Source organism: Triticum aestivum, chromosome 7A (genome assembly GCF_018294505.1).
Source record: "Triticum aestivum cultivar Chinese Spring chromosome 7A, IWGSC CS RefSeq v2.1, whole genome shotgun sequence".
NCBI classification, from domain to species: domain Eukaryota; kingdom Viridiplantae; phylum Streptophyta; class Magnoliopsida; order Poales; family Poaceae; genus Triticum; species Triticum aestivum.
The window spans coordinates 221,500,249-221,514,794 of record NC_057812.1 but is presented as its reverse complement, the minus strand read 5'-3'; the positions used below and the strand labels follow the sequence as shown (position 1 = coordinate 221,514,794).

At 42.3% G+C, this 14,546-nt stretch overlaps 1 protein-coding gene across 2 annotated transcripts; it reads right to left on the bottom strand.

The window, feature by feature from the left end:
• Positions 1 to 2,377: 2,377 nt before the first annotated feature.
• On the bottom strand, positions 2,378 to 14,300 carry LOC123150994 (peroxisome biogenesis protein 5). 2 transcript variants are annotated; one of them, XM_044570790.1, is made up of 15 exons: positions 14,034 to 14,300; positions 13,173 to 13,298; positions 12,946 to 13,099; positions 12,665 to 12,858; positions 12,165 to 12,455; positions 11,217 to 11,336; positions 10,253 to 10,423; positions 9,408 to 9,577; positions 8,912 to 9,155; positions 6,307 to 6,391; positions 5,801 to 5,910; positions 5,350 to 5,574; positions 4,575 to 4,640; positions 2,882 to 2,976; positions 2,378 to 2,787 (listed from the first exon to the last, which is right to left on the bottom strand). In XM_044570790.1, exons 1-15 carry the CDS (start codon positions 14,148 to 14,150, stop codon positions 2,709 to 2,711), a joined length of 2,247 nt encoding a protein of 748 aa, XP_044426725.1. In that variant the 5' UTR covers positions 14,151 to 14,300; the 3' UTR covers positions 2,378 to 2,708. The 2 variants fall into 2 exon arrangements, with proteins under 2 accessions (XP_044426725.1, XP_044426726.1); XM_044570791.1 differs by lacking the exon at positions 10,253 to 10,423.
• Between the last annotated feature and the right edge of the window lie 246 nt (positions 14,301 to 14,546).

Genomic DNA, 14,546 nt, shown 5'->3' with positions numbered 1-14,546 from the left:
AATTTCTTTTATCAAAAATGACATGTATAAGGAAGCACTAGATGTGCGAATGATGGCTGAGGTATGCTGCCTTATGTGATAGTTATTGTCAGGAAGAAGCATGAACATCTTTTAAATAGATATATACTCCATGGGAGCTTAAATAGTTTGGTACTTTAAAAATATTGAATGAGATTTATATTGATACCATACTAAACATAATTGCATCCAGGAATGCTAGAGGAAAATTTGAAGGTAAAATAGGAATTATTTGATTTGGGATGCACTTTCCTATATTGTTTATTGATAATATTTCACATATACATATATTAAGTATTATTTTAATGTTTATATTGAGGGGCCCCTGATTCTAGTCTCGCCCCGGGCCCCAGAAGTCTCAGGACCGGCCCTGCCCCCGCGGCCGTCTGGTGCAGTGGGATAGGTAAGGGAACTGTGACAGGGCCGAGACCGGGAGGAAGAAGATGGAGGTGGCGACGGCCGAAATCATGCGTGACACGCGAGATGCAAAGGCAGGTGCGGTTGTGCGTACTAAAGGGTGTGTTTGGTTGCCCACAAAAACTCAACCATACCCGTTGTATGTAGCATCTGTTTGGTGTTAGGCTTTTTGGTTACATGAAAACATCATTATGCCTGCATAGCACGGTTTTAAAAGCACCTTTGGGCCTATATAGCTGGAAACGCTCAAGTCGTTCGTTTCCAAGGAGCCAAGCCCTCAAGCCCACGTGGGTGGCTCTGGCGAGACATGTATGTACCTGGTTAGCAAGTATTTTCTTCTAAGCACCTTTTTAATCTCTTTCATCCCTTCTACACAACCATGCTACGATTCGTCATAAGTTGTACATAAAAAATATGCATCTTGATGTTCTGATTCCATTCAGGCGATCGGGTCGTAGTTTCGTTCACTCTATATGTTAAATTTCGTGTTCATATTTGAAGCTTTTTTGGACGAATTTGTCACGGTCAACCGTTTGAAGTTTTCTTTTAGGAGTAGTTTCACCTTGCTGTTTGAGACGACTTTGGTGTTGTGTGTTTTCTGTTTCACTAATCGTAGACAAGCAGCCCTCGCTCCTCCAAAACGCCGACGCGTCTGCTCGTGCCGCAGCCGGTGAGCTTCTTGGCAACCGTGGCGAGGCACGCCAGGCAGTCTCTCGGCATGGCGTCGACTAGGAACGCAGGCGAACGCCTCGCCGCTGTCGGACTGTAGGGACGTGAACCCCATTGGTGCGGCGGCTCCGGGCAGCATGGCCAGGAGGGCAAAGAAGAGGAGGGTGGCAAGGATGGCTATGGTGGTAGCACGCAGGGGCGCCATGGACGTGTGTGACAGCCCCTCGCGTTGGCAGTGACAGTGGCAGTGAGCCGATGGAGGAGGAGCCACCAGAGAACATTCTACTTTAACCTCTCTGTTCAGTGTAGTTGTTAACTGCTAATCACGAGGCATGTATGCAACCAAACACTGGGTAGAAAATGCTTCCATGGTGCAGGCAATCTATACGCAGGTAACCAGTCAACATGCAAACATCATATTTTGGACTGTATCTCCTCAACCAGGCTCTACCCAACCTGACCCGTTTTTTCATGCAACCTCCAAAAAACGATGCAACCTGGTCCGTTTTTTCATGCAACCTCCAAATAAGGATGCAGGTAACCAAACACACCCAAAGTTTCCTGCTGCGGCTGGCCGCGCTCGGGGTCATTTTCTGTGTTTAGGCACGGCCGCACATGATATAAATTTGCAACTAGGGTGTTATTTTGGTCCGACCTAAAATGGGACCATGAAAATATACATTTGCATCACCTGTTTGAGCTTGGTTATTTGGCCACGGTAATGCATAAAACTGTTTTTACATCAAATTGCTCTACTCTTTCTGTTTACTTTTATAAGACCTTGAAGACATTTCAAACAATGTGCAAAACAGCCTATTTTGAATTGTCTGAAACGACTTACAAAAATAAACGGGGGGAGTATTTTGCATCACCTGCTGAAGATGCCCTAAGCGATCAATAAAGCAAGAAGAGATACTAAAAAATATGGAGCTCCTGGGTGCACGTACGCTTATGCTCAGGAGTACATAACTAGCACTAAACTATTGATATGCACGATGCCTCATCCTGCGGTGGGTAGCCGTTCAGTGCCATGCATGGACGGCTTGGTAGGCTTATCGTCCGCAGTGTCGTCTCCATAGCAGTGCTCTGAAAAAAAATCATATACAGACAGTACGTACCTTCCTTAGATTGGACACTGGTTTCACACTGGTTTGCTCAGCACAGCACTGAAGTACTCCCTCGACAAATCTAAGACAAGAATTTTGGGACGGAGGAAATACACGGAAACTGCAATAACCATTATCTTATTGTGCGGCACAAGAACTGAAAAACATGTTCCATTCAACGACCGCCTTTTTATTCATTTGTACCTCCTTGTATACAGAATTACATGTTCTATCCCTCGGTTGCAACCACTGTTTCCACCATGGGATTTTACATCTACAAATTGGCTGATAATCTGGCTTTCTATACATTCGACATCTCAGCAAACAGAGATCAATTAGCTTACAGTAAACAGAAAAATACAGTAACACAATGACCGCCAATTTGTGCTTGTTTCTCCTTCTCATTCCAGAATATGCAGCCACGGAAACCATCCCATTTTGCTAGTTTCCTTCTACCCTTTCATGGTGGAGACCTCCTAATGTCTAGAATGTTTGGACTCAGAGGGGAAACTCTTTCTGAAGGACATCAAGGTTGCGGGAATCACATGCAGCAATCATATCACTGCGTGAAGCATTACTGGTTGGAAAGGGGAAAAGGTATTAGTAAGGTAAAATCATCATAAAAAAAATTCATGTTCACATGTAGATAAAAGGAAGCAAATCGGACATACCCAAGTGAAATTCTCAAGTACTGCCAGGCATTGTCTGCTTTTGGATTCATGGAAACCGCCCTTACATAGTACCGAATGGAATCCTCGTACAGACCCTGCATAGAGAGCAGCTTAGAAAACAACCATGCAACAGGGGTTATATGTGAAAAACTGTTATCTATTATCACAATGAATTCCTGTGCTGAGTTGTCACACCATTGGATAAAGATAGATTTCAGTGTTCATCGTTAGTAAAAAAAAATCAAAACGGAGGCAAAAGATTTGCCCCATCCATTAAATAAGCAGAAGAGAGTTGCCCAGTTAATTAATGGAAAACCAGGCTAAAATCATCACAAACCGCCGAGCGGCACACATGCTACCCCACACACGCCTCAACAAAGAAGGCCTCATCAAGATACACTCTGGCATCCTCGTCATCACTTCTCCCCAACAGGCGTCATTGCCCTTCCTAATCTCCGAGCAAGCGACCCCGACTTCGCCGAAGATGAACATCAACCGAACCCTCACCATAGAGGCCATGTGGAACACAAAAAGACCTATGTCAAACTCAGCCACCTGCATCAAGGGCAGGACAGCTCCGACTCTGATGGAAAGCTCCGAAGGAGAACAATGCAAGGTTGGCACCCTGAAAGACCACCGAACCGAACAGACCATCTGCTGCCTGCCATCGTCGCCACACGGCCCCGCCACCGCAGCTCCGACTTCACCGCAATAAGGCAACCCGAGGTAATCCCACGAACACGGCGGAGAAGAGCCGACTACCTCAACCATTGCCATGCCTCTGACTTCGTACGCCTCCGCTATCGTTGCCACAGAAGCCTCGACGCCGACACCGACACCTTCCACTGGTCCCACTTGCCGATGCTCGGCTCCAAAGACGAAGCCCTCGAAAGGGGAAAGGACGCCAAGGCGTCGACAACGTCCGATCACACAGGATCTAGGGTTTTCCCTGAAGCCGGATCCATGCGGTAGGGGTGTGGCAGCACAGCAGCGGTGCCTTCAAGAAGGTCTACGACGTCCGCAGCCGCCGCCATCACCGGTCACATGCCCAAGGCCAAGACAGGGTCTTCACCGAAGCTCCCAACACACCCAACCCGCATCCGCGTCGGCAAGTCCACCAAGCACCACCACCACCACCAACGAACCCACCCGCCAACGTCGCCATCGCCGCCGCAGCACCTCGCAGAGACCACCAACGGCCAATCACCAGCGCCAGCTGCCAGATCCATTGACGACCGAGAGCAGAGCCACCAGACGCAGCACAACCACCACATCCTGTCGAGCACCATGCCGACAAGGAACGGAGGTGCGCCGCCCGAGGCCGCGAACCACCATGGTTCCCGGTTGTGGCTCTACATCAGGGTCCGTCAAAGACCGGATCCGCCATCCCCGCACGACAAGGCCGGTAAATGACGCTTAATCACATTATTCATTAGGCGACATTCATTGTACAAAAAGTGCCCAGAATTTTTATAGTATTGAGAGAGCATGATAACAAGACAACCATTTCAATACTAAAAGTGAAAGAACATAAACTCACTTATGTAATGATGACAAGCATGTTAGTGGGCCAGTGGAGTTATGTTATAACTCAATATAAGGTTTCTTATCTCGCATCACAGGGTATTTGCGAAAAATGCAATTATACAGTCAACAACATGATCGAGTGATCATTGTGCTACACAAGAATTACCTGGTTGGCATAGCTAATTCCCATATTAGCCCACGCACGGACGTAGTTGGGCTTCAAATCTAGAGCCTGAAATAACAAGCAACATTTGGGGTTACTTCCAAGCACTTTTTAGCATACCACAATCAACATCCAAAGTAATAAGCCAACGACCTGGGGTACTCTTTAGTATACCCGTATTTTCTGAAATGCACACTAAGATGGTTTTCATCAGTCATCCACTTTATAGTTTATACTAAAAAAAATAAGTGAAGGATGCAAATAAACATGTATTTGTAGGATTGGACACCAAATCAATGGGATTACACTGCATCACAAATAATTTGATTATATCTCATCTGATATACTGTGATGCAAGAAGCACTTGGGATGTACATGCAGCAGCAAACACAATCTTGGTGTCAATCACACAGAAACTTATCCACATTCCACAGAGAGGGATTTAGCTGCCCCAATCCCAATGTTTGTGATATGCGACATTACTTTCCATACGCCAATCAGTCCACTAGTTGATCATTTCAGTTTTTTTTAGCTCCAACATGTATAGAAACGCTTTATTTTTAACCTATTTTTGTCAGACAATAAGTGTATTTATACTGCTAGCTTTTGCAGTTTGCACTGGAAATACAACTGCCAGAGCATTCCTTAAAAAGGAATAGCCAGAGTCTGTGATAAAGACAAAGTGCTATACTTCTTGAACCAAGCATATAAATACACTTAAAAACAGAACGAAGCTTTCACCAAAGTTGAAGTCCAAGCACGTTCAAAAAATAATTACCTGCTGGTATGCCAGTACGGCATCAGCGCTCTGGATGCTGTTTGCTTGGGTCGCACCGAGCTTGTTCCAGAGAGAATAGTCTTGTGGTTTCAGCTGTAGTGCCGTCTTAAATGAAGCTATAGCTTTATCATATTCTCTTGATAAGTTGTACAAGACACCCAGAACTATGTGGACATCAGCATCCTCAGGCGACATCTGAGCAGCTTCATTAAACAATCTAACAACCTGGTGAGAGGTAGGTTGTTTAGTATCCTAAACTAATTACTTTTAGTAAGATCAGAGAACAGATTGTACAGACACATGATTACAGTTAATAATATCTCACAGAAAGGTACAATAAACTGAGACAGTTATACAGAATACCATTTGGAAGCTGGAGATGGAAAGGTTTAACAAGTTAAAATTGTTCGTTTGATACACCATCATTATGAATTACATATCCCTCACTTACATCTGGACCATATGGTGAATCAGTTTGGTGGGGAGCGGCAAGAGCTCCATACTTTGGATGATTCTGAAGCCATCTCGAAAGATATCTTAATGCTTCTCCCTGTTCCAACTCTGCAGTAATCATATCAGATAAATAGATCCTCTCATGAGTCATGATGGTATACACAAATATTTAAGTATAAAAACCGAAAGTCGGCCTATTTCGACAAATTTCCTACTTTAACAGAATTTCAAAATATATTAGAACATGTTATGAGCACAACTATTGCAGCATTATTAGTTTATTACACACTGGGGAGGAGGAGGCTTGGAGCATTGGGAAGTTTTTCCAACTGTAAATGAAAATTGAAAAACCTGGAGGATGGCTTAGTTTTTACAATTGAAACTAGCTTGCACAATGCAGATACCTGTTAACTTCCAATCCAACCTTCTACCACTTCATTTCTTATAAGAGCAACTCCAGCAGATTAAGCAGGTCACTGAAATGCTCGCATAAATAACACTCACCGTTTGTGTGACTGACACCAAGAGCAAGAAGAACTTCCAAGTTGGTAGGATTGGCCTCCTGGGCACGCAGCATTGCAGCTATGGCCTGAAAGCAAGGAAATAAATTAATAACAGCAGACTCTTTTAGCAAAGAAGCATGGAGCCCATCCCATAGATCCCAAGATTCTTAGAACTAACACTTTTTATTTATTTTGTATATATGAATATCTAATTCTTGTGAGGTAAACTACATTAGAGTACATGTTTGGCATATGTTGAACGGATTATTGTCACTATGGTAGTCCAGTATGGATGTATTGGATGCATCATGTTTGTTCATGACCGAGTTTAGATCATTTTCAAGGAATATTGTTTTATCTAGTCTGAAAGGCCAAAGCAATATGCTAATTCTCGTGACTAATGATGTGAACCATTCTGGAAGGAGTATTATAATACTTGGTATAGGGATGAAAACGGAGCGGAATCTTTGTGTCTGGTCCACAGAAAAAAGGAAACGGTAAAAAAATGTGAAAATGGAAATCTTGCACAACGGAATTTCTTAGGCAGAAAGGGAAACAAAAACGGTACAACATTTATCGGCGGAACAGCCACGAAAACGAAATATCTGTTTCCATAAATACGGAAATTTCCGTTATTACCATGGCTGTGTGTGGCCCAATAATCCAGCAGGCAACAGTGAACAGCACACATGCAATGTGTGGGCCAACCGGAATGCAAATACAACCTTAACCTAATCCCCTGTCCCTAATTGACAAAGGACAGAGCAGGCGAACACGCCGCCGTGGCGCCATCCAATCATCCCGAGCCCACACGCTGCCACCCATCCATCTTTGCTGCGGTGCCATGGCAACCAGAGCGCCTCCACCACCATCATCTGTCGCGGGGCCACTGCCCTCCTCGGTTGACGTCGATGCCCTATGCCAATAGGGGTGGAAACGGATCGGATAGTACCCTTCCCACTTCGTTTTCATATTTCAAAAACAAATATGAATGTTGAATATGAGTACGGTGCGGATGTTACTCGAATATGGATATGGATAGGGTGTTTTCTCAATTCAGAACCGATACAAATATCTTATAATTTAGTGACATATATTAAGAAATAAGTCAACAATTATATGACCTAAGATAATCAACTCGCACCATACAATAAATCAATGAGAGACCAGTAGACGGAGAAACACTGTTGAAGTATATGGGGAATGCCCAACCTTCTCCATCAGTTCGACTTTTGGAGAAACTGGTTGGTGCATGAAGCATGGTATGCTATCAGAGACAGAGGTCTCGAGTTCGAGTCCTGGCTAGTGCGATTGTTTTCTACAATTGCTGCTCGCTCCCTTCCACGTTTGAGGCACGCAGCAAGACTGATAAAGACTGCTCACGAGTGGGGGTGTTGGTATATGTGGAATGCCCAACCTTCTCCATCAGTTTGGATTTTTGGAGCAACTGGTTGGTGCGTGAAACCTAATACATACTACTATAATGCATAATAGTTTCTAAGTTGGATCATACAAAAAGTAAGTAAGATTCGACGACTTTTTAGGCTTTTAGAGTATCTCCAATAGGTGCCCTATAATAAGGCGAGCAAAGTTTGCAACACCTAAAAGTGTTTTTTACAACACCAAAAACCTCCTTCCCAGTGCTTTTTTACAACACCAAAATTGTGTGGTCCCGAGTGGTCCCCCTGGTGTTGCAAAATTTGCAACACTTGGTGTAAAACTTTTTGCACATATATGGCACCTATTGGATCAGCGTTTTTGGCCCCTCGTGATGTAAAAAGTGATCCTGCACTATTTTAGGGCACCTATTGGAGATGCTCTTATGTTGGATACTCCCTCCGTTTCTTTTTACTCTGCGTATAAAATTCGTTTGAAGTCAAACTACGTAAAGTTTGACCAAATTTATCTTAAAAATATCAAGTTATCAACATTTACAATACAAAAGTTCTATAGTATGAAAATTAATTTCATGATGCATCTAATGATATTGATTTCATATTGTGAATATTGATATTTTTTCTTATATAGTTGGTCAAACTTTACAAAGTTTGAATTTAGACAAATTTTATATGCAGACTAAAAAGAAACGGAGGGAGTACTTAGCATATAGGGCTAGAATTGCTTAAATTGGCTAACATGTTTTTTTTTGGATACGGATATATCCAGTTCCATATCCACATTTGTTTCAAAATCCCATACAACATTTGTATTTGTAAAAAGAATCCAGATATTTTCCACATCCATTTTCATTTTAGTTTGGATGCCAATGTTGACTTGCAATATAGGGTTTTCTCGAATATGGATATCGGATATTTCAAAATTTTCACCACCACTTTCCACCCTTCTACGCCGGTAAACATCTCTGACGCCTACGCGCCACGCCTGGATAGTTCAAGGGTTCTTTTTGCTCCAGCGAATGTGCCGTATTCCCTCCATACCTCCTGCCCAGGGTATCTGTATTTGTTTCTGCTCCCACTAAAAAAAATATGAAAACAAATGTGACATCCCTCAATTCCGGCTGTTTCCGCTCCATTTTTCATCCCTAACTCGCCATATGAACATCAGAACATCACAGCATCTAAAATTAACGAGAGAGGCACAATTACCTGCTGGTCATCATCATTTTCAGCATGTGTTACTCCAAGCAACCTCCAACCTTCAGCATTATCAGGGTTCTTTAAAACTTCAGCCTCCAGAGCAAGAGCAGCTTCACTTAAGAGGCCCTTCCGAAAGAGCTCCTGCCCTTCCTGCATTGGATTAGGGTGACCAACATATGGGTTCATCTCGGAAAAAACATAAACCCCTCGAGAAGCGCCAGAACTTTTGGAAGCTGACAGTTGGTTTTGAAACCTACAAACAATGTACAATAGTAGTTAATGGTAAGCTGCAATTGCTATGCGTAAGGGGCTTCTGTAAAACAGAACATAACCAACCAATGGTAAAAACAAATGACTTCTCAATGAATATTAACCAAGCTCTAGGTTCTTTTAGTAATCTGACACAGAAATTGGTCAGATAACATATCAAGAAAGAAGCAACAGAGGTTGGCTCAACCTTAATACTATTAGCAAAAAGACACAGAAACAAGAGACTTGTACTTACTCATCTGCCCATGGATCAGCAGAGCTCTCACCAAAAGCTCCTCCACTGAACTCCTCTGCCCAATCATCCATATTCAATTTGGAGAACTCATCGACCCACTTCTCTTTGAGCCCACTCTGATTCTGTTCACTAGAGAACTCACTAACCCAATTATCGGCCCCTTGTGAAAGCTGTAGAGCAAGTATTAGTGAGGCAAAATTATCAGTGCCCAGCAGATGTAAGTGTAAAAGAAGGGACATCAATGTACTATTCCTAAATAGCTACAACCCACTACCTATTTTTCCTACACATGCAAGCATGCCACATGAGCAAGTCCAGCCATGCAAGTCATAAATTACATGTTTTTCGCATTACTCTATGCATGCAGGGCTGCCACATCATCAATTTGTGCATGTTAGTTATAAGTTATTTTTCATTGGATTTTATATTGACAGTATATGTTTTGGGCGATTGCAGCATACCGACGTATTTCATCCTTCACATTTTTTGTTAGAAATGATATTCTGTTAACTGGAATTCATTTTTTATTCTCTTTTTATATGCTTCATGTTTTTCACCTTTTTAAGCTTACATTTGCTTTCCATTAGTTTTATATGTTTTTTAAGCAACTATTTATGCATAATCTAACAAGATTCCTGTAGCAACGCTTGGGGCATCATCTAGTGTTGCTAAATGATGATACCATTATTACACCACTGTTCCATTTTTTACATTGCCTGGAAAAACTAGAACCCCGTTTGACCACGGAATGCATTAATTTACACACATCCAGCTCTCAGGTGAAAACTAAACCCCGTTTAGCACACCATACAATCATTTAAATGCATCCAGCTCTCTGGTATTACCTCTTCATGCACAAACTGATCTGCCCAAGAATTTGCATTAGCATTATGCTGTGTTTGAAATTCATCAGCCCAGCCATTGGATTGGGATGCTGAACCTTGTTTTACTTGGTTATCTTCTATAATAAGTTCACCACGGCTCATCTTTGAAACAAACTGGAAGAATTTAGAATTCTTCCAAAAAGGAAAAAGAAAGTGTCATCAGGTGCTTAAGACAGGACGATCATAATGATGATCCTATATATAGTACTCCCTCCGTAAAGAAATAAAAGAGATGATCTAAACGCTCTTATATTCCTTTACGGAGTATAATATAAGGTTGCAAGCAATACAGTTGATTAACTTAATGTAAATAAACAATATTATTACTGGTGAAAGATACAGGCTTAAGAAAGAGTCCTCATGATCCAACATCCACAAAATTAGTGTTTGAACCATGAAGTGTAATAGGCGGTATCCGTAGAATATCTGGCAGAACATATATAATAAATAAATAGGATTTCATATCACCCCAACTGCCACTGAAAAATAGTGTTTTTGACATAAACAGAAACATTGGACACGTGTGTGGTATAACACGATATATCAATAGTGTGTCGTACGCCAATAAGAAGAAACAATACAGCACTCATCCACAATATGTAGTTCATTTCTGCATATCCAATAGAGGTTCTTCTCTATCAGTTTGGAAAGCAAGATCCTATTTAGGAGGTTTGATCTGACTTTTGGAGGATTCATTGAGATACTTTAGGCCTGTTAGACCTAATCTAGAACATTAAGGTTTAGCCTAACATATCAAGATGCAAATGCAATCACATCAATCACAGAGATAACATGAGTAGGATATTTCCTTATGAAGAAAAGTAAATTATGATGAATTGTTGTTCAAGCAAATTTTCACTGTAGTGGGTAAAAACAATGTGCAAGCAAAATAGAGTTACATGTACAACCAGGCCATCATAAATACCTGGAACTTTGGGTCATTGTTACTTGATAATGTTTCTGCAAGCATACGGGATTGCTGCATAGCTGCGAGATTCGCCATGTTCGCTCCTCCCATCTGACCCATGGCCATCTGAGACTGATGCTGAGACAACATAAAGTACATAGCATAATTTAAGCCATGTATCCCACAAATGAACATGCTCGTGCAGAAGGAAACTAAATTATGACGAGTATGCAGATTTCCATACAAATTACAAGGCTTTATTTTTTTTACTTTATAAGCCAACTAAAACTAGTTAATATTTAAGAGAGATATTGAAAGGATGTGATCCTTTATCACCTCATGTTCTAGAATAACTACATTTAGTAAAAGTAAGAATTCTATGTTTACATAAGACTGTCTAAAATACACACACATACATATACAAAGAATATCTTAAGCTATATTTCTAAATACAGCATACAGTTACTCATAGATACCATAATATCTCGCTCAATGGATAGGGTAGGGAAACTATCAGATTACAACTGGGTAATGGCATACTAAACCAAACACACATATCCTTCTCAAACAAACTTTCTTATTGGATTGTGTTTCCTGTTGGATATTGGTATTACTCATGAAAATGGAAAACATAATTTTCTAATGTTTACGAGAAAATTCCAGTAGAAACAGAACAAACTCAAGAATACTGCAGCGCATGGTGCAGATACAAATAAAATCCAGAATTGCATTTGGATACACAGATAGCCAGATATCATCATTTATTGGGCAATCAGATTATCCAGATAAAACGGTACCAATTGCAACATAGTTATACTGGCCTAGAAGCTAAACAGTATCTTCAGCATGGCTGAACTTGGCTCTAGGATGTGTTGTCTGCTCATATGGTAAGTATAAACAATGAAAAAACATGCTTCGCAATTGATGGTTGTGAAAATGTCAAACAGGCTTTTAGAAGGCTCTGACCTGTTCAAACTCAGAGGCCCATCCATTGGGACCATATTGCTGCTCAAAAGAGTGCGCCCAACCCTCAGGGTTATTATTCTGCTTGCCAAACTCAGTGATCCAACCCTCAGGGTTATTGTTTTGCTTGCCGAACTCACTAATCCAATTATTTGCAGCATTGTGCATTGGGCCAGATCTCAAAGCACTTTGGGACTGATTCCAGTACTCCTCCATCTCTGGGTACGGCCCATGCAGGGGATTTTTCATTCGATGACTATTGTCAATATCAAGAGAATGCAGCAGTGTATTCACCTGATATACGGATAAAAGTGTTACATTCATGAATGTTCTTCTAGTAAACATTCATCAACGAAACATAAGCAGCACATGGAACTTAGAACGTCAAGCAAGTCAACAGGAAACTACTGAGCTAAGCTAATGGAAAAAGGACATAAATAAGTGTTGTGAGCAAAGTTGTATGGTCAATGGCAATTCCAGTCACAAATGTTAGAAAACTTAACCTGTGCTTGTATATATTCTTCAGGTTGATCGGCCAAAATATGGCGTGCCATTATGCAGCTGCGATCACGTATACATTGTTTGTCGGCTTCGGACAAACCAAGAGCTGGTACTGGGACAGGTTGAAATGGCACACCAGCTCGGCCACTTGAAAGAAAAGAATGCAGAACACCAGATAAGACCCTTTGTGGCGGACCTGGAACAGAAATTAGGAGTCATTGCAATGCGAGGTAAATAGACAAGCATTCACAGTACACAGAAATTCTAAGACACAGAAATCTACCATCCAAGGCCGGTCCGAAGGTAGGGCCTGCATTGTTATAAATTTGCTCAAACTCTGCAAAGTTTGTTTCTGGCCCTCCAAATGTAGAATGCCCCGGAGGGCGAAAAGATTCAACCCAATCATTAGCAGGACCCCCACGCATGAAGTCGGCACCCTGCAAGTGTTCAACAACAGTTAGGAGTGGCCAAACGGGACACAGAAAGACAGTTTTGGAGAATCACCATTACCCGTGCAAATGGTCGTTGATCTTGCTTGAACTCATTCTCAGAGCCAGGGACAGTAGACAGTGGAGCTGTGCTATAATCAGACGTAGTTGGAACATTAACTGAGGCTCCAGGAAGTCCCTTTAGTGACTGCACAAAAGAAAATGTTATAGCCAATATTTTCTTGGACTTCAGCTACAATTTTTCAATGCATTTCGATGTTAAGCATCCCATATTTCCAATTTAGTCCACACAAATCCTTATAAAGGAACATGGAAACTGGTAGGAGACAAAAAAAAATATGTCTTCACATATACCTCATGACTGATATGTTCAGAATAAGGCCAATCAGAGATTCTCAGATAAGTTAATTAACAGAGTAATTGAACTTAATTTGGTGAAATGAGTGTGCTAAAGGTTAGAATCCTAGCACGATAAGCTCTTTTAACCCTTTACTCTTTTTTTAGCAAGATAACAGCATATAAATAGAGAAGCCTGCCGATAATATAGCGAACTTGGTAGCTTACAATTTATAAAGCACTGACTCAAGTATCTCGCCCAGCACTTTAGAGCATGGTTCCAGAGTAAGGTAAAAGGGAACAGATACGGAACCTTGAACCAGTAATAGCTCTGGCCCGTCTAGTCACAGACTAAACCAATACATCAAACAATCAGAGACATGGGACAGCACAACCCACGAATCAACAATATATTCTTCAGCGCATCAAGACCGCACGGGATGCAGCACTAGCTTCGCGCAACAGAAGTAGCATATGAGCACAAAAAACCTAGAGGGCGCCGATTGATCCAGGCCACCGCAGATGCAGATGGCGAGCCCTTAAGCTCGAGAGTCTTGACAGACGGGGCGACGGACTTAGGGTTTACCTCCGCTTTGCTGGACTGGCCGAGGAGGGTGTTGGCGAGGGCGCCGAATGGGTTGGAGGAGGATGCCCCGTCCGGGGCGCAGTTGTTCTGGCCGGTGATGAGGTGGCGCGTCCCCATGTCCGCAGAAGGCCCTTGCCGGCGCCGGAAGGGGGCGCTGGCGCTGCTCCGATCGCCGGCGGCGAGAGGCGTTCAGCCCGAGGGGATGGGGAGGGAGGGGAGGGGGAGGAGTCGTGCTGCGGCGCGGTGGCTTGGCGGGCCTGGGGTGGACCCGATAAGGCCAGGACACGTGAGAGATTTTTTTTCTGTGTAGAGTACGTATGGGTGGTTGGGAACTTTTTTTTTTTCGTTCACACACGAGAAAAACAGGGAACTATTTTTTTTCCTTTAAAAAAATCCATTCTAAATTTCAGGTTGGTTGAAGACTTGAAAGTCTTTCCTATTTTAGTCCAAACAAATTTTCTTTCGCGTTCCAGTGTGAAAACAGGAAACTTTTTTTTCTCTTAAAATAATCAA